The following is a 23,897-nucleotide window of genomic DNA, read 5'->3' as shown; positions in this document are numbered from 1 at the left end:
AGAAACAGTATTCCTGCCAGATGTCATGTCTCACAGGAGAGGGTCCTGGTTTGAAATCACACAAAAGGCGTGGTAACTTTGGAGAGCTCAATGCCAGGCCATAGGAATTAGCAACTCAGACTGGCAAAGGGCTTAGGTGTTTTGCAAGAGGACTGATTGTCTGAGGCAATTAAGAAGAGGTCAAAGGCATGAAATTCAAAATTAGTGAGCCATAAAAATAAAAATATGCTGCTTGATGTAATTACCACTAGTCCCATGTGGATATTTAATTTTAAATCAGTTAAAACTTAACAAATTAAAATTAAAGTTCCTCCATTGGACTGGCCACATTTCACAATAACATATGTCTGGTGACTACCAGTTTGGCAGCACAAGTGGAGAACCTTTCCATTACAGCAGAAAGTTCTACTGGACAACGCTGATATAAAGGACAAAGGAACAAATTGTTCATTGTATTCGGAGTGTATAAAACTTGAATATACTGTTTCCAAGAATATAAATGAAAGTAAATGTACTATACTTAAAAATTAAGATTACCTTCCATATTAAAAAAAATACTGGGCCAAGGAGTACAAAACAATGGATGCCTATATATTCCACAAACGTTTTCATTTTTTGGATCACTGTGAATGAACCTCAAACAGGCAAGAAAAATGCCATTCCTTCATACAGCCCCATGCTGGACATCCTTGGACTGGACATGACAGCACGTTGGTCACAAGGTGGGCTGGGGGTTCAACCCAAATTTGGTTGGAATTCAGACTCTACTACTTACTAGCTGTGTTTCTTTTAATCCTTACTTTCCTCATCAGTAAAATGGGTACAATACCTGATTTCCTCCATAGGGTTCTGAGGATACAAAGAGATGGTACATTGACTGTGTACAGCATGCTGCCAAGTATACATTACAAGGGCAAAAAATGTTACATTTACAACATGTCAATATAATTACAAAAGGACTACATGCCCAGCATGGAATAAAATGGATATGGTGTTATTAAGAAAAACATTATTTCATAATAGCCAGTCATTTCCACTGATTTCTATTTAGCTTATAGGGGAGCTTCTTATCATAGTAATCTTGACACTCTGGATGCTTCGCTTGCTGTAGTAAGGTTCAAGGCCAACACTGATCTCAATCTATTAAAGCATGAGTGGAATACTAAGGTCCACAACTGTATCGATAGTGACGGCAGGAAAACGAGGGATGGAGACTGGGCTACATTCTGAAACTCAGGGCAAGGTTCTCCTGCTTGAACACCATTAAAAAGACAAGTAAAATTTATTTAACAAAAGTGCTTTCCCAGAAGCAGTGAGACCTTTCCTCTCTCCTGGATCCTCAGCGGCTGCCTCAGTTCAACTCACAAAGGTGCTCTATGAATGAAGAATGACAACTGTGCTCTTCTCGAGAAGGTACAAATTACAAAAGGAAATGGATGGCCTGGGGAGGGGAGCCCCAGAACAAAGGGAGACACTGTTCCTGTAACACTCAATCACAGATGCCACTAACAGGATGCGGGCATCTCTGAGGGACCAGAGGCAGCTTTTTCAAAGCCCGGTGGAGAACAGGCCCCAAGTGCAGAGCTGGATTATCTGTCATTCTGACATCTAGAAGGGAAAGGGGCAGCTGGACCCCCAAAGGCTGATGCTGCCGCCAACTCATGTTCAAACTGTTAGTCAACATTGTTCACCTTCAAAGCGCCTTTCTTTACGGGGTGGATGGAGCAGATCATGGTTCTACAGATTGGAAAAATGAAGCACCTCCATTAACAACATCTGGAATAATGACCAGCCTCAGTTCCCATGATGCAGAAAGCTACCCTGACTTACGGAACAAGGATACCAGCCACTTACTAGGTGGCTTGCTGCCATAGGAGCTATGCAAATATCTTATGCTCAGTATCTTGTTATCTTCATGAAAATCCATGAGGTTGGTACTGGCTTTACCTCCGTTTTACAGATAAGGAAACCAAGATTCCAGGAAAGTTACTTAGCCACTGAGTGGTCTGTCTGCAGCTAGAGATTTTAATTTGAAACAGCTACAGCACTCCTGTCCAATGAAGGGTAATTTGAAGATTCAGGCAAAATAAGAGATTCTGAGAATTGGTTACAGAAGAATTACTAACAAATGGCTGCCATGAGAATGGGAGAGGTTAAACAGAAGGTAGAGCCAAGTAAAAGTTACATAGATAACTTTATACATTGAGTGACTCAGTAAAGGTCTTGATATCAGTAGCAACTAGGGAAAAGTGAAATATGACCGAATCAAGGATATTGACATTATTTCATGGTGTCCATTTTTTCTCTCAAGCCCTATTTTTCATCACAGAATGATTGATTTGTCCATCCGTGGGAGAATCCTAAATGACCACCCAGTCAATCGGGGACATAGCAGCTGCCACACAATCACAGGAGACACGGATGAAAGGCCCTAGGAGGTCGAGTGTAAGCAGTAGATCTCTGGGCAGTGATTCCGAGGTCCCTCTATCTGCACTGTGCTCTTCCACCTGGATCCAGGCAACCCTTCCTTCTTCCTGGATATTTTGCCCACTGGACTATAAGCTTCTCTAAAGGAAGGTATTTATGGAACTTAAAAACACCTTTCTCACAACCATCTCACAGGAAATAATAGCACTAGATAGGCATGTTTACTTTGAGGCAATGGTGAGATACCTTAAGATGCATTCAGACTCTGGAAGTTTGAGAAGAAAATTCTTATTCCAGAGAGTTTCATCAGGATTTCCATGATGCAGAACTGATAGATGCCACTCAGTATTAGTGGGCCTTGACCACGAGTTCTGCTGCTGCTGCTGCTGCTAAGTCGCTTCAGTCGTGTCCAACTCCGTGCGACCCCAGAGACGGCAGCCCACCAGGCTCCCCCGTCCCTGGGATTCTCCAGGCAAGAACACTGGAGTGGGTTGCCATTTCCTTCTCCAATGCATGAAAGTGAAAAGTGAAAGGGAAGTTGCTCAGTCATGTCCGACTCTTAGCAACCCCATGGACTGCAGCCCACCAGGCTCCTCCGTCTATGGGATTTTCCAGGCAAGAGTACTGGAGTGGGGTGCCATTGCCTTCTCCAATGAGTTCTGAAAGATAAGCAAATTTGGAAGCCAAAGAAATATTCCTAGATGAAAGCATTTCCATTATGAAGGTAAAATACCATAGAGCATCATTTCCCATGAAAAAAGCCATGATATTTCAAAACTTGTCATCTCTGTATTTTCTCCTTTCATATTTTACTTTGTATTGTGGAATATGTTTATTGATGAATGATGGAAGTACTTTCAGGGGAATTTATATGAATATGTTTAATCCAGTTGTTATGAAGGTATTAGAGAAAGAATGTATTATATCCATATTGGTAGGCAGCTTTTATTTAAATCAATCTGAAAATGTAACTAAAGCAGATAGTAAAAGGGGACTGCCTAGTTGTCCCATGGTTAAGAACCCACCTTGTAATGTAGGGGACGTGGGCTTGATCCGTGATTGGGGAACTGAGATCCCATACGCCATGGGGAAACTAAGCCTGTGTGCCACAACTGGTGAGCCTGTGTGCCACAACTGGTGAGCCCGTGTGCCACAACTAAAGAGTCCATGTGCCACAAGGAAAGATCCTGTATGATGCAATGAAGACCCTTCATGCCACAAACAAGACCCAACTCAACCAAACAAATAAATAAAATAAGAGGATAGGCAAAGGTAGCTGAGAAATCAAATATGAAGCCTATAATAATCAGGAATCAAGAGGAACCAAATGGATATGGATGAAGAATTACATGTAGACATAGTAGCCTATCACCTCTATTTCTAGCACTGTATAAAGCAAGAGGGAGCATCACAGAGTGACTCAAACCTATATGAATCCTGGGATCTAAAAGCAGGGTATTGGCTAAATGCTAAAAAGATTCAGACATAGCAGCTCAGCTTCACTTTAGAAGACAAATCCTGAGACATTTTGCAAAATCATGATCGGGAAAAGAAGACAGTGCAAAGGTGTCTGAAATTCAGAGTCGGCTATACTGAGTGGGGACATCCCCAAAGTCAGATCTTTCTTGAGCACCAATGGATCAGTGTACAAAGCACTTTTTATCTACTTCCTCATAATCACTGAAATAAACCTTGTGAACTACATATTATCAAATGTCCCCATTTGACAGTTAAGGATGTTGAGACAGAAAAATTAAGTAATTTGTCCAAAGGTACCAGCTAGCAAACGGTTCAACAGTCAATGAAACCTAAGCAGGCTGGTTCTGCAAACATGAACTCTTAACTATTTTACCATCTGCATAATAAGGAGGGCATCTTGGTAAGCAGATCACACAGGATTACTGTGCTTTTTGTTCAGGCAAACTTTGTGCTGGTGTTAGAGAAACACTTTTGATATAGGTTTAGGTCACACTGAATTCGTTGTATCTACTTTGAAACCAAAGATCTGAAACTGAAATTCAAAGACAGTATGGGGACAGAGTAATAGGGAACTGGGCTGAGAATTCCACCCAGTCTCTTCTCTACCACTAACTCACAGGGTGAATGTGGTCCACTCATTTGTCTTTGAGAAAACTGAGGCTTAATCATGTCTAAGGCCACATTCAATGCTGGATTGTAAATGACCCAGAAAGGCTTTTCAATGACTTGGTAACAGAATGGTTGCATTTACAAATACTTGTGTTGAAAGAAAGTGAAAGTGAAGTCGCTCAGTCGAATCTGACTCTTTGAGACCCCATGTACTATAGCCCGCCAGGCTCCTCCATCCATGGGATTTTCTAGGCAAGAATACTGGAGTGGGCTGCCATTTCCTTCTCCAGGGGGTCTTCCTTACCCAGGGATTGAACCTGGGTGTCCTACATTGCAGGCAGACTCTTTACTGTCTGAGCCACCAGGGAAGTAATTAGCTAATTTAACATTCTATTTCCATATATTACTTGTGCATATAAATGTATGCATTCTCCCTTTGTGTTTCAAGATAAATAAACCAATCATGCCAGAGAAGCAAATGGTACATACTATTTTCTTATCATAGGACTCTCCACTGCTGTAGGTTGTGGCCAGTGTAGATGAACACTCTTCCAGGTACCAAGGCTTCTTTCCACTTTCAGCTGTGCTGCTGATGGAGATAGTATAGATGCTGTTGGTGTAGCCATCACAGGAGCAGTGGTCTTTGCTCCTTCCACCATTTCCTGACGCCCAGACAAAAACCGAGCCGAGGCCTCTCCGCCCCTGCGCACAAACAGAAATAGGTCACAGATTCCGCATGAAGACAAGATCAATATCAACACAGCAGAATCAAGCATTTGCAGGAGGGGTATGATACTTCCCAGGTGGCTCAGTGGATAAAGAACCTGCCTGCAATACAGGCGACGTCAGAGATATGGGTTCAATTCCTGGGTCAGGAAGATCCCCTGGGTGGGCACTCCAGTATTTTTTCCTGGAGAATCCCATGGACAGAAGAGCCTGGCTGGCTACAGTCCATAGGCTGCAAACTGTTGGACATAACTGAAATGACTGAGCACAGCACATGATGCTCTATTAATAATATGCTGGATCTGAGCTGCTTTCTGAGGTTAGAGGGCTTGCTTTTAATGAAAATAATCCAAATGCAATGTACAGCCTGATGACTATAGTTAATACTATTATATTGCACATTTGAAAGTTGCTAAGAAAGTATATCTTAAAATTTCTTATCACAAAGAAAAATACTGCAACTATGTATGGTGATGGATGTCAACCAGACTCACTGTGCTGATCACTTCACAACTGTATGCAAATATTGAATCAATAATGTTGAATACTTAAAACTAATGTCAACTATATCCCAACTAAACAAAAAGAAACAAAAATAATCCCCTTTACCTGATACAGTCCTAGAAGTAACAAGAGCACCAACAATGACAATAATAAGGGCTAACATTTGCTAGATACCTACCGTGGGCCAGGCACCATTCTAAATATTTTACATGAATTGGACTGAATTCCTCCAGTGACTGTGAGAATGGTACAAAGTTTGTCCCCCTCATTGAGATAAAGAATTGAGATACAGAAATAATGTTAAGGTCACAAGCCAGTAAATGGTAGGACAAAATTTGAACCCAGACAGCCAGACCTCAGAGGTGGCATATTATTAGTCACATTTTATAGTCATATGATATTCCTATAAATCTACATCCACATGAAGTGGGTGCTATTATATACCCTCATTTGATATATTAGCAATGCGAGGTGTACAGAAGTAATGTAACGTATTTACTCTGAGATCACACTGTCAATAAAGGGCAGAATTTGGGACAATGTCTTTCATTCTAGAGCTGTGTCTCCTCTATGTATGGCAGGGACATTAATTATGAAGGATGCTAATAGATGCTACCAGAAATATAAGAATTTCAAGATCAAATATCTTTGGGAAACTGAATTAAGCAAATTAAACAGGTTTCCTTTTTGCAGAACTTCATAGTCTTTAGGTGAGTGACCATTCATTGCAAAGCCCTAAAAGGGTGGCATGACTTGTAATTTCCAAACATATTTGCTTGTGGATATCTTCTTCAACCAGATCCAAGAAGTTTTTGGTTTTTCTTACAAAACTTGGCATAAACTCAAAGACTTTCCTAGGGTCATAACGTAAGTAAGGAGAACAAGCAAAGAACATAGATGTATTGATTATTTTTCTATATAAGATGAGATCTTCCAGAGAAAAGAGATAAATAAGCCAAATTGAAGATCTCTCAGAACAGTTATAGCTCAATCCTTCAGAAATTTTACCATATCAAATCTACAAGGCATGCTGGAGGAACCGAGGCCAAACCTATCATTTTGTAGTTAGGAATACAACAGTGTGTTCTAAGTTGTGCCTGACTCTTTGTGACTCCATGAACTGTAGCCTGCCTGCTTCCTCTGTCCATGGGGTTTCCTAGGCAAGAATATTGGAGTGGGTGGCCATTTCCTCCTCCAGGGCATCTTCCCAAGCCAGGGATCAAACCTGTATCTCTTATGTTTCCTGCACTGGCAGGCAGATTCTTTACCACTAGTGCCACGTGGGAAGCTCGTTTGTAATTAGGAAGTGAGAACCAAAGTCACAAAGCTAGTGATGGTTAAATTTCTTTCCAGGCCCCAAGTCTTCTGGTCTCAGAGTATTTAGTGTGTTATCCTGGAATTTCTAGAAATAGAGCCAAAGAAAGAGAGACAACAAAGAATCTGGAGTATCTTTGATAAACTCTCCCTGACCTTGAATTTTCAAGGAATAGAATATTTATGACAGGATTTGACTTGACCTGAGCATAGATTTCTTTCTGTCCTTCAATGTGGAAAAATGCAATATGACTACAGAGGAATGGGAAAAATTCATGAAGAGAGGGGGGAGAGACTTCTGGATGTTACTGCCACTAGACAGCTGGGCCCAGTTTACCATCCTTCAATTTCCCATCCAAATATTCATGAAACATAGAGAAAGAAGCAAAAATCACCCAGATATCATAAATGAAGGATTTTGTTCAATGCTTCTAATTCTCTAGAGGGAATTACTCCTCACTGTGATATGGACGGCAATATTGAGAAACTCTGGTGACTGACCCGTATCTGTATCTCAGATACATTACATTGCAGCCAGAGAAGAAGAAGAAAGTCCCATTTCATCACCAACATCTGTCCTTTCCATCACACACTGAGGAGCTCTGTCATCAGGAAAAAGCATGGTCATGTGGGAGATTTACCTGACCAGTCAACAGAATGCTTGAGATGATGCCAAAACTTACCTGGTTTAAAGAGCCCCATAACAGATGATGGCTTAACACCCACAAAATGATGGAAAAGCACATATGGCACAATCACATTTATATATCTATATAAAATTATGACTGCGTGCTTATGTATAAACGTCAACGAAAACATCTTGAAAAACATATTCGATTTACTCCAATTTAAAAGAACTAATAAAATAAAAAGCATTGTTATTATGTGACTCAAAAAATAAAAAAAAAACTATTTTGTAAGACAACATTTGGAAGATACTTTTGTGTTGTAATATCATGACAAATGTAGGATACAAAATGATTTTGTACAATCTCAGTTTAGAAGTGTATGTGCTTGTCTATGCCATGAAGTTAATGTGCAATACAGTGATATGTTTAAAGCTACCATCAGGTGACAATGCAATAGAATTTCTCCTGCTCAATAAGATTGGAAAGGAATTTTATTAATACCATCCTACTGTGACCACGTAGGATTTTTATAAACAGAAATAAACCCATTTATTTCTCCATTAAGACTGACAATCCAGGGCTAATTCTTAAGAGACAATTTCTGTTTTATGATCAACAGGAATTTTATACATAGAAGGTTCATTGTGCCCTAAAAACCACAGAGGCTAACACTTACAGAGGCTTTCTATACGTCAAGCACTGTACAAACATTTTTCTGTTTGTACACAATCAGTTCAGTTCAGTCACTCAGCCGTATTCGACACTTTGCGACTCCATGGACTGCAGCACTCCAGGGCTCCCTGTTCATCACCAACTCCCAGAGTTTAGTCAAACTCATGTCCATCGAGTTGGTGATGCCATCCAACCATCTCATTCTCTGTTGTCCCCTTCTCCTCCTGCTTTCAATCTTTCCCAGCATCAGGGTCTTTTCAAATGATCAGTTCTTGGCATCAGGTGGCCAAAGTTTCAGCTTCAGCATCAGTCCTTCCAATGAACACCCAGGACTGATCTCCTTTAGGATGGACTAGTTGGATCTCTTTGCTGTCCAAGGGACTCTCAAGAGTCTTCTCCAACACCACAGTTCAAAAGCATCAGTTCTTTGACACCAGCTTTCTTTATAGTCCAACTGTCACACCCATACATGACTACTGGAAAAACCATAGCTTTGACTAGACAGACCTTTGTTGACAGAGTAATGTCTCTGCTTTTTATTATTATTGTACACAATAATTCTGCACAATTCAAGTCTGTATCATTTTTTTTTTTTAACAGATGAGCAAATTGGGACTCAGAAATGCTCACTAATGCCAGACCCAAAGCTTAAATCAAGCTGAGCATGGTAAAGACAAACTCCAGGGGAGGAGGGTATGGAGTCTGTAGTCACCTCACAACCACATCCCTGGGCCTGAAGGGAGCGAGATAGAGAGGGAGTCACAAAAACCGGAGACTGTGGGGTTAAACGGAGCTGAAAACTGGTCAAGGGATGTGCCAGCCCATGTTGGTCCTGCAGGGAAGGAGCCCAGGGGACTATGCACTGAGCAAGACCCCGTCTTTTCCTCCCTCTCCCCCATTTTCCACTAATGTACCCATTGGCTGGACGCCACCAGAAGCCAGAGGACCTGGAGCCCATAGAGATCAGTATCCCAGAGCAGGAAGCTTGTGGAAAGAAGGGGAGAGGAGAGCTGGAGGGTCTATTGGAAGACGTAGCTTCCTCTTTAAGCTGTGCTAGGGTCTGGACTGTGTCCTCTCAAATTCATATGTTGATGTTCTAACCCCTGAGGAGACTGTATTTGAAACAAGAGCCTTTAAAGAGGTAATTAAAGTTAAATGAGGTCAGAAGAGTCGGCAGGATGACAGGATGGTGTCCTTTTAAGAAGATGAGACAACCAAAGTGTGTGAACAGAGAAAAGACCTCCTAACAACACAGCAAGAAGGCAGCTGTTTGCAAGCTGAGGAGAGAGGCATTCCCAGAACCGAACTCTGCCAGCACCCTGATCATGGACTTCCAGATTTCTAGCCTCCAGACTGTGAGAACATCCATTTGTGCTGTTTCAGGCCCCCAGGCTGTGGCATTCTCTGCTGGCAGTCTGGCAGTGAATGACACAGGTGAGAGGAGGAGATAAAGGGTGCGTAGATCCCCCTCCCCACCCCCAGGCTACAGCACGTTCAGACGCTGCCCTCACTTTGTCTACCAGGCAACCAGACCTCTCTGCCTGTGTGTATGGCTGATGATTAAAGTCCCAGAAATAAACAGACTGAATTTGTGGGCTGAAAATGCCATAAAGACAGCTGCTAAAGATCTAGGGGGCTAATCTGAAACAATTAGTAATTCAAAGGTTTATTTACTACAGATGCACAAGGAATTTTCATTAGTGTGCAATATTTGGAAAACCAAAACATATGGGGTAAAAAAGAAATCTGGACATTTCTCCGAAATTCAGAGTAATTTAAGAATTAAATCTTAATGTGGATATAAGGAGAAAGGAAGGTGGGCAGAAGATTTTAAAGAGAAAAATATACTGAGACATATTTTCCCAAAGTATAGAAAATAACATTATTTTACACTGTGGTAAAGTATTATGATTACAACTGGTAACTCTGAATGAGAGAGAAAAAAAGAAAAGCCCTCCAATATGAGTGCCAAGTCAAAAGATAGTAAATTTACAGTAAAATATACTGTGAAATCCATGCAGGACCCATTTGATCAAATGCTAAATATTCTCTTTCATTGTGTATCTAATTGCGTATGTGTTTCTGGATCAAATCTGGGTCTCTTTACCATATAGTATTTACTATTAAAAAAACATCCATGTCAAAGTGGACCTGTGTTGTTCAAGGGTCAGCTGCATTCTTCAGGAGCATGACTAAATGACCAGAGCCTTCCGGCAATACAGAAGACGTGCCAGGACACTGTGCTGGATGCTTTCACATCTATCAGTTAATTTCAAGCCAATTAGATATGCATTTTTACAGATAAAAACGTGAGTAACATTAAGTAATGGGCACACTATAATGTAAGGAGAGTGGGACGGAGACAGGAAAGGGAGACTAACAAGTCTGATCAGAACCTCCATATCTGTATGTGTTGACAAGAAGAGACATAGACACAATAAAACAACTGGAGGAGGAGGAACTCTCATTGAAGGGCCATGTCTTTCAAGTACAGCCTGATACCCAATTTTACCAAAGCCCCTCAGTGCTCTGCTGCCTGCCCTTTTCTGATCTTTGCACATCAGTGAGAGCAGACTGCAGAAGACTTCCCTTTACAGAAGCTCTTCCATCCATGATTCACCAGGAAGGGGTTTCAGGTTGGAAGAGGCTGGAGAAAGACAAGGACGCCTATGACTATTCAGTACCTAAGATATGAAGAGAGAACTTCATCTTTTTGAAAGCTCAAAAGTACTCTGACAAACATTTCCAAAATAAATCCTGTTCCTTAACAGAGCTAGGTTCACTGAAAAATTAGTTTTGGTTTAGAATCATGATGTAAAGGCAACACAGTAGCAACAACAAAGAAGATGCTTGTTTCAGAATTTAAAATACATACATATTGCATTTTAAAGTCATACTTAATAAATCTTTGAGTCACGATCATCACTAGGACAAATGAGTCACATCAAAATGAAGTTTTCTTAAATGTTATCTGAAAAGAAATCTAACCCACAATTCAAAACAAATCAGGAGAACACAACTTCTGGTGCCTCAGAGACTACATTGATGTAACTTGGTGGGAGGAAGCCTTCTCTGGGAAGACACCAGGAGAACATAGTCATGGGACAGATGCGCGAGTAGATGTCTTTGGGAAAGACTAAAGCCCAAGACTTGTTTCTTCAATCAGTGAATCTGGGCAAGGTGAGGATGGGTAAATTAATTATATGAGATGGAATAAGACCCAGGGAATAAGGTGGGTCAAGCCCCACAAATGCCCAAGGGAAGTAAATGAGGCAGATATATATGAGATGTTTTTAAATGAGTAAAAGAAGGAGACGTGGCCTCTGACGGTGAGGAATCTAGGGATTAAGTGCTGCTTTTGTTGGGAACAATCCTATGCTGAGGTACTACCTGTGCCAGCCACAGCATCCTCCCCTGGGAAATAAGCACACTGGACTGATTTTATGAACTACTTCATAATGGTATAGCGCCCAATGTACAAAGTATACAGGTTTCTCTTGATTCTGCTCTGTGTTCAGAATGTTTAGTTATCGTGTTCTCAGGATTATTAAGGCAAACAGAGGAATGACTCTAAGCATTTTAAAATAAAACTGTCAGACTTCCCTGGTGATCCAATGACTAAGACAGTATTGTTCCACTCCAGGGGTGCAGGTTTGATCCCTGGTCAAGGAACTAAAATCCCACATGCCATGAGTTGCAGACAAAAAAACAAAATAACACTGTCATTAATTGTGATTTATCTCAGCAAGACTCAGGCTGTTACCCACTGGTTTCCAAGCAAAAACTCTAGGATTAAAAAAGCTTAAAAATGGACAGCAACAGCTTCTCAAAGACAATTTCACCAGGCAGCCAACAAACAACAGAGTGTTCTCCACCAGCACCTGCAGGGGTTCAGCCCTCCATGGCTCCAAAGCCTTCTCCTGCTGCTGTTCTCAATCTTTCCATCCCCACTTTCATGTGTCCACTTTCAGAACAGCTCCTGTAGCAGGAAATTGGATTTGGTGGAAGGACCATCTAAATATTCACAGACTGACTTACAAAAAACACTCTGTGGGAGTGTCTTTACCAATCTCATTTTATGCTACTTAGCCTATCAAAGAATGGTTGATGAGAGAAAAAGTCTGAAAATACAAATGCAGTTAAAGAAGGCTTTTGTGAATGATAACCTATTTCTCTGCAATTCTGTCTTTTCTCCCTTTTCTCAATCGATAGTACTTCATTGTCTTCTCTTCCTCTCCATCTCAACCTCACCCATCTTTTCTGCCCCACATCAGTTTTCCATATTCTGATTTGCTGTATACATAATAGGTCACTAAGCCATATATATTAAGCACTTTTAAATGTCCTATTGGCTCTTTAATAACACACTGAAAATATCAGATACAGTTCTTGTTGCTGTTGTTTAGTCACTTAGTCGCTAAGGCATGCCCGACTCTTTTGTGACCCTTGGGCTGTTCATAGGATTTTCCAGGCAAGAATACTGGAGTGAGTTGCCATTTCCTGTTGCAGGGGATCTTCCCCACCCAGGAATTGAACCTGAGCTCAGTGGTAAAGAACCCGCCTGCAGTGCAGGAGACCAAGCGGGAACCATGGGTTCAATTCCTGGGTGGGGAAGATCCCCTAGGGAAGGAAATGGCAACCCACTCCAGTATTCTTGCCTGGAAAATCCCATGGACAGCCCAGCAGTCTCAAAAGAGTCGGCATGACTTAGCGACTAAACAACAGATGTAATTATTAGTGATCATATACATTTTACCATGCACAAAAGAAAATCCATTTTATATGATTCCTGAGCATACCACACGCAGCTGACTTTCCTTTCAAAGAAACAGAAAGCCTGATGATGATGACTGTAGTATCAGATGCTGGTGACGAGAACTGCAAGCATTTCTGGTAAAATGCCACCACTTTAAATTCTACTTAAGTATCTACATTTAGGGTCTTTCCACCATATTCTTTGTGTTCGAGTACATGAAGGAGCAGCATGATGCATTGAGTTCAGGGAACCTCAAGGGGACTTTAGCTCAGTTTTCTAAAAGGACGCTTATAGTTATATAGTCAAAGACTAGCGTAAAGAATAATCAATCAATGCTGCAAATACAGAATTCTTCCAGTCTCAGGTTCCTGATAAAAAGCTACTATTATATTTACCAAGTGCATATAAAAGAAAAAACCAAAACAAAACAAACTGAATTGCTTATTCACCATATCTGCCAGAATATAAATTCTGTAAAGCATCAGCTCACCAAAGACGTATAGAATCAATCCTGTTACCAGAGCTGCCCTTTCTTCGAAGTGCTGACCAAGGACTTGAACACACAATACAGCTTCTGCACTTTATCACCAAGTGCACAATGGGGTGACCCTTGGGTCCCGAGAATAGTATGACATCAGAGTAGATTTATTTAACCTTGTTTATTTTTAACTGGAAGAAGAAAATCAGTCTTTCAGGGAGAAAGGATAGTAGAAGATCTAGGAGTAAATAAAAACCAGGTGTGTTCACTAATGGAAATAAGTATGCTTTCAAGCAAGGAATTCTATTCCTGTTAACCTGTGGATTTTCTGTACATTTAAAAACTCCAGATAATTAAAACGTGGAGCCCAAGAATGTGCTACGAATATTACTTAAAACTGGACACAGAAGGTTCATACAGCAAATTTTTACATTTCTACATAAGGAAATTAAGGGAATAAAGTGAGCAGAGCCAATCAGTGGCAGGGCGAGGACCAGGTAATCCAGTCCCACCTCAACCAATGCTGTCCTGCACTGACTCTTACTGACACTAGGTATAGCTAAAAATGCTTAACAACATGGTTTAGAGAAACACTGCTTAACAATGGTGCATTCGAGGAGAGGGAAAAAAAACAAAAAAAAAAACAGAAACAAACCCCCAAATCCTTCTTTTCCTTCTTTATCTCATTTACCAAGTCAATAATCTCCAAGTAATTGTCTGCCTTTCATGTTTTAACTATGGTCAATTCAGACTGATCAATACCCCCCCCTTTTTTTCTCAGCTCCTGTCTTCCTCATTTGACTCACGGAAGCCTAAGTAATACTCAGGTTTATTACCAATATCAACTTCTGGTCACTTCCACAATCCGGCAAGCTCTAAGCCCTGTTCCAGTGGTTCTCTCAGGGACTGGGGAAGGCTAACACTGATCGTAGGGGAGGAGGAGACAATTTGGGTTTGTCAGTTTCTCATTCCAAGCAACTGAAAAAGTACATGCGAATCTCTGCCCTCAGAAATAATCACAAGAATGATTACATTCACCATCCCAGCACTCCCCTTTTGAGGGAAAAAGAGAAACACCTCCCAAAGGTTTCAGGTTTCTCCATCCTGGGTCATCACAGAGCAAATGCAGTGTCATGCTCAGACTTTGCGGAGAGCCAGACTTAAATGGAAAAGGATATTTTCAATATTAACATTAATTCTCTATTTTGAAACTGCCCAGAAAGATACCATCACCTTTCAATTATACTGAAGGAGTAGAACTTGAAAATGTCCTTTCACAGAGAATGAGAACATTTATTATCAACAGGAATTGTGGTGCTGGAAAAGCCTCTTAAGAGTCCCTTGGAATACAAGATCAAACCAGTCAATCTTAAAAGGAAATCAACGTTGAATATTCATTGGAAGGACTGATGCTGAAGCTGAAGCTCTAATACTTAGGCCACCTGATGTGAAGAGCAGACTTATTGGTAAAGACCCTGATGCTGGGGAAGATGGAGGGCAGAAGGAGAAGGGGACGACAGAGGATGAGATGGTTGGATGGCATCATCGACTCAATGAACTCAAGTTTGAGCAAACTTCAGGAGATAGTGGAAGACGAGGGAGCCTGGCGTGCTGCAGTCCATGGAGTTGCAAAGATTCGGACATGACTTCGCGACTCAGCAACAACAATGAAAGGAATTTATTGTAAATGTTTGAAAAGGCATTTGGAAAGAAGGATAGAGGATGATCCGGTAATAATGAAAAACTGATCGCCTTCTCTCAGGTAGCTCTGGAGAAGTGAATATCTCCTGCCGGCTAGTTCCAACTCCCAGTTCAGCTTTGAAGGGGTGAACAAAGCTGCCCTTCTCTGAAGCCCACCATGAGCGATGACTTTGACCTTCTGTGGGGCAGCTCATAACATTTCTGAAAGGGTGTACATCGGTCTTTTACATTTTCTTCCCATAATAAAATACTGATTCAAATGAAAGCAAATCACACTTCTGAAAAAAATTACGACTGATATTACACCTATATTATTCACAAGATTGTGAAAGATACTCTAGGGTCCTTAAAGATGCACCAAATGTTGGCCTTCCTCTTGAGAGAAGACCAGCAATTGGTTTGACAGGTGTGTATGTGGGACCTCAGTCACTTTTCATGATGGCGCCATAAAGTGAGTGTCATCATAGCTCTGCCTCAGGGAAATGTAAACTCTGATAACTTAGTAACTTTTCAGAACTCTAGAGAGAAACCAAACTGAGGTTTCAACTCTGGTCTTTGTGACGTTAAAGCCAATACTTTCTACATCATCCTGGGCTGCATCCCGGGATGAAGGGAAGAGACAATATACTGAAGTGTAGGATATGGCAAATCAGTTGCCTAAATGATAAATTCGCCAGGAGTTCAGAGGAGAGAGAGATCCCTGTTGCAGTGTTCACTTTCACACCCAGAATTAAAGCTACTGTTCACCGAGAGCTGGGTATGCAGAGACAGGCCCAGGAGACGCGTTTCATAAAAGCAGACATCACACAGAGCATGGGGACCGAGAGAACCGGATTTGTGGCTTGAGTCTGACTCACAGTCGTGCTTCTTAATGGCCAGGTTACCTATTTTGCCAAGACTTAGTTTCCAAATCTATAAACTGGGGGAGGTTCCATGAGGATTATCTCTATGCCTAACTCAAGAGGCCATCAGAGGTAATAATCATAATAATGTTTACAATCCTGAATATTAAATTTGGTTGTTTTCATCTTAAAGATGAGGAACACAGGCCCAGGGAAAGTGAAAAAAAAGTCTTCAGTGGAAGTCATATATACTTCTAAATCATTTGATATTATCAACTCAGTTCAATTTATCCTTGTTTGTTGCATGGTGGCCTGTCTTTTCTGATTGCTGACATGTTTTGTTGAAGGAAACTGATGTATCTGTCCTCCCCATCAGCTTTCTCAAATCTATGTTTAGAATCACAGAAGCTCAGAATTGGTATGAACCTGAACTTGACCCAAGCTAATCCTTGTATGATGTTGTATCTTCCCTATGACACAGACATCCAGACTATACTAGAATGACTTCTGTGATAAGGACTTCATTCATTCCCCAGGCGGCCCACTAGTCACTAAAAATAGAACAAAACAAACTAAAAGAAAAGAGGACTGTTCTTGATATCTGGTTAATCCACGAGAAGAATGAAGGGAATTAGAATGGAATTTGCAAAAGTTAATAAAAACTACTCACAGTGTTAATAACAAATCTCTAAACTAAAAACAAGGTGACAAAAGATTCTAGACATGTGCATTATACAAGGCAGGATAAACATGTGCTCCTTTCAATATAAATGCAGCACAATTCACAATGATACAGCAATCCAAATCTGATACTCAGATACCAGATAATTTTCAACTACAGAATGCGAAACCACCTATGTATTTATGAAAACATATTTCTTTGTTTCTAAAATGGATAATGATCTTCTGGGTTCATTTGGCAAGTAACTTCTTAGCTCTGTTAATGTTCTAAAAACACAGAATTCCATCAGGACATAGTTCAATTCTAGGGGAGGATTTTTTAAAACAAACTCCAGTTAAAGTCAATTTTCCTGAAGTGGAACCGATATAAAAAAAGCTCCCCTGTCTATCTTTGCCTACCCATATTTTATTTCAAAGTTTTTCATCATTTGCCAACTAATTTCACAGCAATCTGTCATTTATTAAAATGCAAACTGGTAGCAAGTTTGCTACAGCTGGGTGTGTATTGGATAAAAACATATCCTTTCCAAGAGGAATTGATTAATTTTATCATGATTATTGGGCTTCCGTGGTGGCTCAGCTGCTAAAGAATCCACTTGCAATGCAGGAGACCTGGGTTCAATCCCTGCATTTGGAAGATCCCCTGTAGAAGGGAACGGCTACCCACTCCAGTATTCTGGCCTGGAGAATTCCATGGACTGTATACTCCATGGGGTCACAAAGAGTCAGACACAACTGAGCGATTATTACTGCTTTATTGTATAAGCTCATTATATCTCTTCTCTCCTGTTCTGGTGAACATATTCCTTTAAGGGTGAAGAAATGTGTGTGTGTGCACATGTGCACGTGTGTGTAAATGAGACTATGTGTGATAATAAAGCAAGCTTGTGCTTTCAGCAAGTATTCCAAATATTCAATCAGTTGTAAAATCTGGTGAATTGAAGACAAAATTGATGATAGAAAGGAGATATACTAATCAGAGACGTCACAAGAGACTCAACAACCTGACATACGCCAATAGATGTTCATCAAATGTCCTGGTTTCCCTCTGGACTCCTGAGAGCAGAGTGAGGACGGGATGAAGGCCACCGGTCCAACAGGGAGGCTACAGACCACTGATGCTGATTTCACCTACTTGTGTTCCTCATCCTCGACACTGGTTCTGTATGAAATCATTACAATGTTTTAATTGATAATCCCAAAGCCTAAAAAGCTCAAATAAAAAGAACCTGGTATTGAAAGTATACTTGTGTAGATAAAATGGCAAAGCAAACACTGTAAGTCATACTTCTACAATATCTACAGTGAAGTACATGGTTTGTCCAGATGAAAGATTAAGCTAAATATCAAATCAGTGCTTGATATATAGTGAACAATGAAGAAACAGTTCTTCAGTAAAATAATCAGGGAAGTATTGGTAACCCCAGTATAGGGTTTTATGATTATGGGAAAAGAAAAAGATTTAATTCCAGGCTTTCTTGCTTGTTTTCTAGAGGATATTATTACAAACATTTGTCAGGAAATTGCAAAACTCTCAATGCATTAGATGCCTGCTGATGAATATCAAATGTATTGTTATAGTTTAATAACCCAAATAGAGCAAAAAAGATGACTGCAAGGCAGTAAGTTTTATTAGGTGTTTTTATCCTGTCCTTATTGTTTAATAGATCTGAGAGTCTGTCGGCACTCAATTTAGAACTTTTATTCATCATTATATGCTGAGCTCCCCAAAGACAAGTCCTGACTGTTATTCACCTTTCACTAGCACCTAGCAAAGTGCTTGGAGCCAAAACACCAGTGAGTGTTTCCTGAATACAGTAAGAAATAAATGAATAGTCAACTGAAGACAACTTTAGGCAATTAGCTCCTTATTCTGACACAAATCTTGGGTCACCTATCCCTGAAACACTGTCAATCAACTCATTCATTTTATAAAATCATTTCTTATTTAGAACTGTCTGGGCAGATGAAGCCAAGAGTTTTCCCTGAGAGAAGTCTTTGCCAGTCATACCAAGGAGCCAAAAGGATCCCATGGTAAGTGAAATAGTATCCATTTGAATGAGAGCAAATTTTTTTAAAAATTTCTTTTCTCAAGATTTTGATTCTGGGACTCCTGCAAAAATTGAAAGAGACCCTATGTGCCCTCCTAAGAAGCTTAGAGGGAGAAGGCAATGGCACCCCACTCCAGTACTCTTGCCCGGAAAATCCCATGGATGGAGGAGCCTGGTAGGCTGCAGTCCATGGGGTCGCTAAGAGTCAGACACGACTGAGCGACTTCCCTTTCACTTTCCACTTTCATGCACTGGAGAAGGAAATGGCAACCCACTCCAGTGTTCTTGCCTGGAGAATCCCAGGGACGGCGGAGCCTGGTGGGCTGCAGTCCGTGGGGTCGCACAGAGTCGGACACGACTGAAGTGACTTAGCAGCAGCAGCAGCAGCAGCAAGAAGCTTAGAATGCTCCTTGTTGGTCACAGGGAGAAGTGATGAGTTTTATAAACAAAGGACAAATGTAAAGATGTACATGTAAAAGTACTTCAGCTTCGGTGTTCATGCTGAATTGAAAGTTGACGCTCAAGCTGGGAGGATGGAAGTTTTAAAATCATGCTATTGCCAAAGCCTGTAGGAGAAATGTTGGTTCTAAGGACAAGAGGCCCGATTCCACGGACTTTTCAGAAGTAGGACAGGAAAGAAAGACTTATTACATGACTAGAATGAAGGAAAGAGGAAATGACAAGTTTCAGGAAGGGAGATTGGGTGAATGGCAGTAACATAAAGTAAACACATACATAAATGTTGGTAAAAGCAACTCAATCACTAAAATTATTTCCATTCTAACATTCTGACTCTAAATATCTAATAAGATTAGTTGAATTTTCACAAAGCAGTTCTAAAGAATTTAAAATGAAATTTAATAGCAAGTCAAAAGAGGTCATGAAAAGAAAAGCTTCCTTGTGGTTAGAGTTTAGAACGCTGATTAAATAAACAAACATAACCTTTCTATTGGAAGACTTCTCAAAGCTTTTAATATGCTTTTAAATTTATAAAGGAAGCATATAGTAAGTGGTATTACTTAAGTGTATTTGATAGCAAAATCCCTCTATTGGTCCCCCTTTTTAGCATTTTATTAGTGTTTTTTGGAAAAGCTTTAGAAAATATCCTCCCATTTTCTTCCATTTATTTTGGTCATTTCTTAATAACAATCTCAGGATTATATATTTACCTTCCCTAAGGATCATTCAGCAATATGAAACTGATTAAACCCAGAAATTTGGAACAATAAAAACTTTTTATAATATTTCACATGATTAACTGGTATTTTACTTTTATTACTCTTGCCATTTTACTAATGATAACGATTAAGATTCATAACATAATTTAGAGACTCTTATGTTCCAGAACTCTGCTGAGTAGTTTACAGGCATTAATCCTATAATCCTCGTAATAGTTCTACAAAGTAATTACTAGCATTTAGCTCCATTGTATAGAGGAACAAACTGATACTCAGAGTGGCTAATTGACTTGAAAAGGGCAAGGTATCAGAACTCACTAGAGAGTCTGAATGCAGAGTCTGGGTCCAGTAATCACTAGACTATAGCATGTATAATAACTCACTTCCAAAATATTAGCCAAAAACAATTCAAGTGTTATCCTTAAGCAACTTAACTCAATATATGCAGCAAGTGGGCATGGAAGTCATTCATACATTCATTCACTAAACACCTACTGAGTGCAAGACACTGTTTTGGGTACTTGAGATATACTACAGAACAAAACAGTCAAACTCTGGATCTTTATGGAAGAGACAATCAACACAGTAAGTAAATCTATTACACGGAAGAATAAAAATTGCCATGAAGGGGTTCTGATGGGTTGGAGTGCATGTGTGTTATACTGTGGATAGAAAGAACCAGGCAGGCCTCCTTGTCAGGACATTAGATAAGAACTCAGGGAAGAGTACTGGGTTTAACTGTGACCTTGACAAGGAGAGTGAAAAAGCTGCCTCAACATTAAAAAAACAAAGATCATGGCGTATTGTCCCATCACTCCATGGCAAATAGATGGAGAAACAATGGAAACAGTGACAGACTTTAATTTCTTGGGCTCCAAAATCACTGCAGATGGTGACTGCAGCCATGAAATTAAAAGACGCTTGAAATTAAAATCCTCTATGACCCACCTCCCAGAATATTGGAAATAAAAGCAAAAATAAACAAATGGGACCTAATTAAACTTAAAAGCTTCTGCACAACAAAGGAAACTATTAGCAAGGTGAAAAGGCAGCCTTCAGAATGGGAGAAAATAATAGCAAATGAAGCAACGGACAAACAACTAATCTCAAAAATATACAAGCAACTCCTACAGCTCAACTCCAGAAAAATAAATGACCCAATCAAAAAATGGGCCAAAGAACTAAATAGACATTTCTCCAAAGAAGACATACAGATGGCTAACAAACACATGAAAAGATGCTCAACATCACTCATTATCAGAGAAATGCAAATCAAAACCACTATGAGGTACCATTTCACACCAGTCAGAATGGCTGCGATCCAAAAGTCTACAAGCAATAAATGCTGGAGAGGGTGTGGAGAAAAGGGAACTCTCTTACACTGTTGGTGGGAATGCAAACTAGTACAGCCACTATGGAGAACAGTGTGGAGATTCCTTAAAAAACTGGAAATAGAACTGCCTTATGATCCAGCAATCCCACTGCTGGGCATACACACTGAGGAAACCAGAAGGGAAAGAAACATGTGTACCCCAATGTTCATCGCAGCACTGTTTATAATAGCCAGGACATGGAAGCAACCTAGATGCCCATCAGCAGATGAATGGATAAGAAAGCTGTGGTACATATAAATAATGGAGTATTACTCAGCCATTAAAAAGAATACATTTGAATCACTTCTAATGAGGTGGATGAAACTGGAGCCTATTATACAGAGTGAAGCAAGCCAGAAAGAAAAACACCAATACAGTATACTAACGCATATATATGGAATTTAGAAAGATGGTAACAATAACCCTGAGTACGAGACATCAAAAGAGACACCGATGTATAGATCAGTCTTATGGACTCTGTGGGAGAGGGAGAGGGTGGGGAGATTTGGGAGAATAGCATTGAAACATGTATAATAATCATGTATGAAACGAGTCGCCAGTCCAGGTTCGAAGCACGGTACTGGATGCTTGGTGCTGGTGCACTGGGACGACCCAGAGGGAGGGTAGGGGAGGGAGGAGGGAGGAGGGTTCAGGTTGGGGAACGCGGGTATACCTGTGGCGGATTCATTTTGATATTTGGCAAAACTAATACAATTATGTAAAGTTTAAAAATAAAATAAAATTAAAAAAGTAAAAGACGCTTGCTCCTTGGAAGAAAAGCTATAACAAACCTAGAAAGCATATTAAAAAGCAGAGACACTACTTTGTCGACACATTACTTTGTCGACAAAGGTCCATCTAGTCAAAGCTATGGTTTTTCCACTATTCATATATGGATGTGACAGTTGGACCATAAAGCAAGTTGAGCACCAAAGAATTGATGCTTTTGAACTATGGTGTTGGAGAAGACTCTTGAGAGTCCCTAGGACAGCAAGGAGATCCAACCAGTCCATCCTAAAGGAAATTTGTCCTGAATATTCATTGGAAGGACTGATGTTGGAGCTGAAACTCCAATACTTTGGTCACCTGATGTGAAGAAGTGACTCATTTAAAAAGACCCTGATGCTGGGAAAGATTGGAGGCAAGTGGAGAAGGGGACAACAAAGGATAAGATGGTTGGATGGCATCACCGACTCGATGGACATGAGTGTGAGCAAACTCCAGGAGTTGGTAATGGACAGCGAGGCCTGGCATGCTGCAGTCCATGGGGTCGCAAAGAGTCGGACACAACTGAGTGACTGAACTGACTTGACAAGAATATCTTTAGTGGAAGGATAGGGCAGAGTCCAGATCCCATGGCTTCCCAGATAACAGGAAAAATGAGGTTGTAGAGGGCAAGTATGGACTACGGGTTTCAAGGAATTTTGCTTTAAAGTGAAAAAAAAGGGAGTAATTGGAAGGGTTTCCCTGGTGGCTTAGACGGTAAAGAATCCACCTCCAGTGCAGGAGACATGGGTTGGATCTCTGGGTTGGGAAGATCCCCTGAAGAAAGGAATTGCCACCCACTCCAGTATTATTGTCTGTAGAATTCCATGGACAGAGGAGTCTGATGGGCTAAAGTACATGGGTTGCAGAGTTGGACACAACTGAGTGACTGTACACACACGTGTGCACAAGGAGACCAGAGATGGCTTTTCCTCTCTTTCCTTTTAGCAGTATGAATGAATGTGGATGGTGATAATACAGTTGAGAGAGAAGTTCTGAAGATGAAAGAAAAGATAATTGAGCCATGTCACTGATGAGGTGAGAAGGAATGGGGTTTAGTGAAGAAATAGAGGAAGCAGACTAAGGTAGAAGAGCAGTTAATTTGCCGTGGTAACAGGAGAAAAGCTTGAATATGTGGTCACAGGTGAAGGGAGAAGATTAGATGCACCAAACAGTATAAAAATGACACAAAAAGATATTAGTTTGTTGAGGCCCACATTCTAACTTCTTTATTGTTGTTCAGTCACTAAGTTGCATCTAACTCTTTGTGACCCCATGAACTGCAGCATGCCAGGCTTCCTTGTCCTTTACTGTCTCCCAGAATTGGCTCAAATTCATGTCTGAGTCAACGATGCTATCTAACCATCTCATCCTCTGCCGCTCCCTTCTCCTTTTGCCTTCAATCTTTCCCAGCATTGGGGTCTTTTCCAATGATTCAGCTCTTTGCATCAGGTGGCCAAAAGTATTGGAGCTTTAGCATCTATCCTTCCAATGAACATTAAGGGTTGATTTCCTTTAGGATTGACTGGTTTAATCTCCTTGGAGTCCATGGAACAAAGCCATGTCTCTGCTTTTTAATACTTTGTCTAGGTTTGTCATAGCTTTCTTTCCAAGGAACAAGTGTCTTTTAATTTCAGGGCTGCAGTCACCATCCACAGTGATTTTGGAGCCCAAGAAAATAAAATGTGTCATTGTTTCCACTTTTCCCCCTT

At 40.5% G+C, this 23,897-nt stretch overlaps 1 protein-coding gene across 5 annotated transcripts in view; it reads right to left on the bottom strand.

Annotated features, from left to right (window-relative positions):
* PCSK5 (proprotein convertase subtilisin/kexin type 5) overlaps positions 1 to 23,897 on the bottom strand; it is a 519,845-nt gene that overhangs the window by 294,620 nt on the left and 201,328 nt on the right. For all 5 annotated transcript variants that reach the window (XM_070794669.1, XM_070794670.1, XM_019966083.2 and 2 more), the window contains exon 8: positions 5,005 to 5,217. In XM_070794669.1, the coding sequence (XP_070650770.1) occupies positions 5,005 to 5,217 (213 nt within the window). The remainder of the gene's footprint in view (positions 1 to 5,004; positions 5,218 to 23,897) is intronic.

The sequence above is a fragment of the Bos indicus genome, chromosome 8, assembly GCF_029378745.1.
Source record: "Bos indicus isolate NIAB-ARS_2022 breed Sahiwal x Tharparkar chromosome 8, NIAB-ARS_B.indTharparkar_mat_pri_1.0, whole genome shotgun sequence".
In the NCBI taxonomy this organism is placed as follows: domain Eukaryota; kingdom Metazoa; phylum Chordata; class Mammalia; order Artiodactyla; family Bovidae; genus Bos; species Bos indicus.
This window is presented reverse-complemented; position numbering and strand designations above follow the sequence as displayed.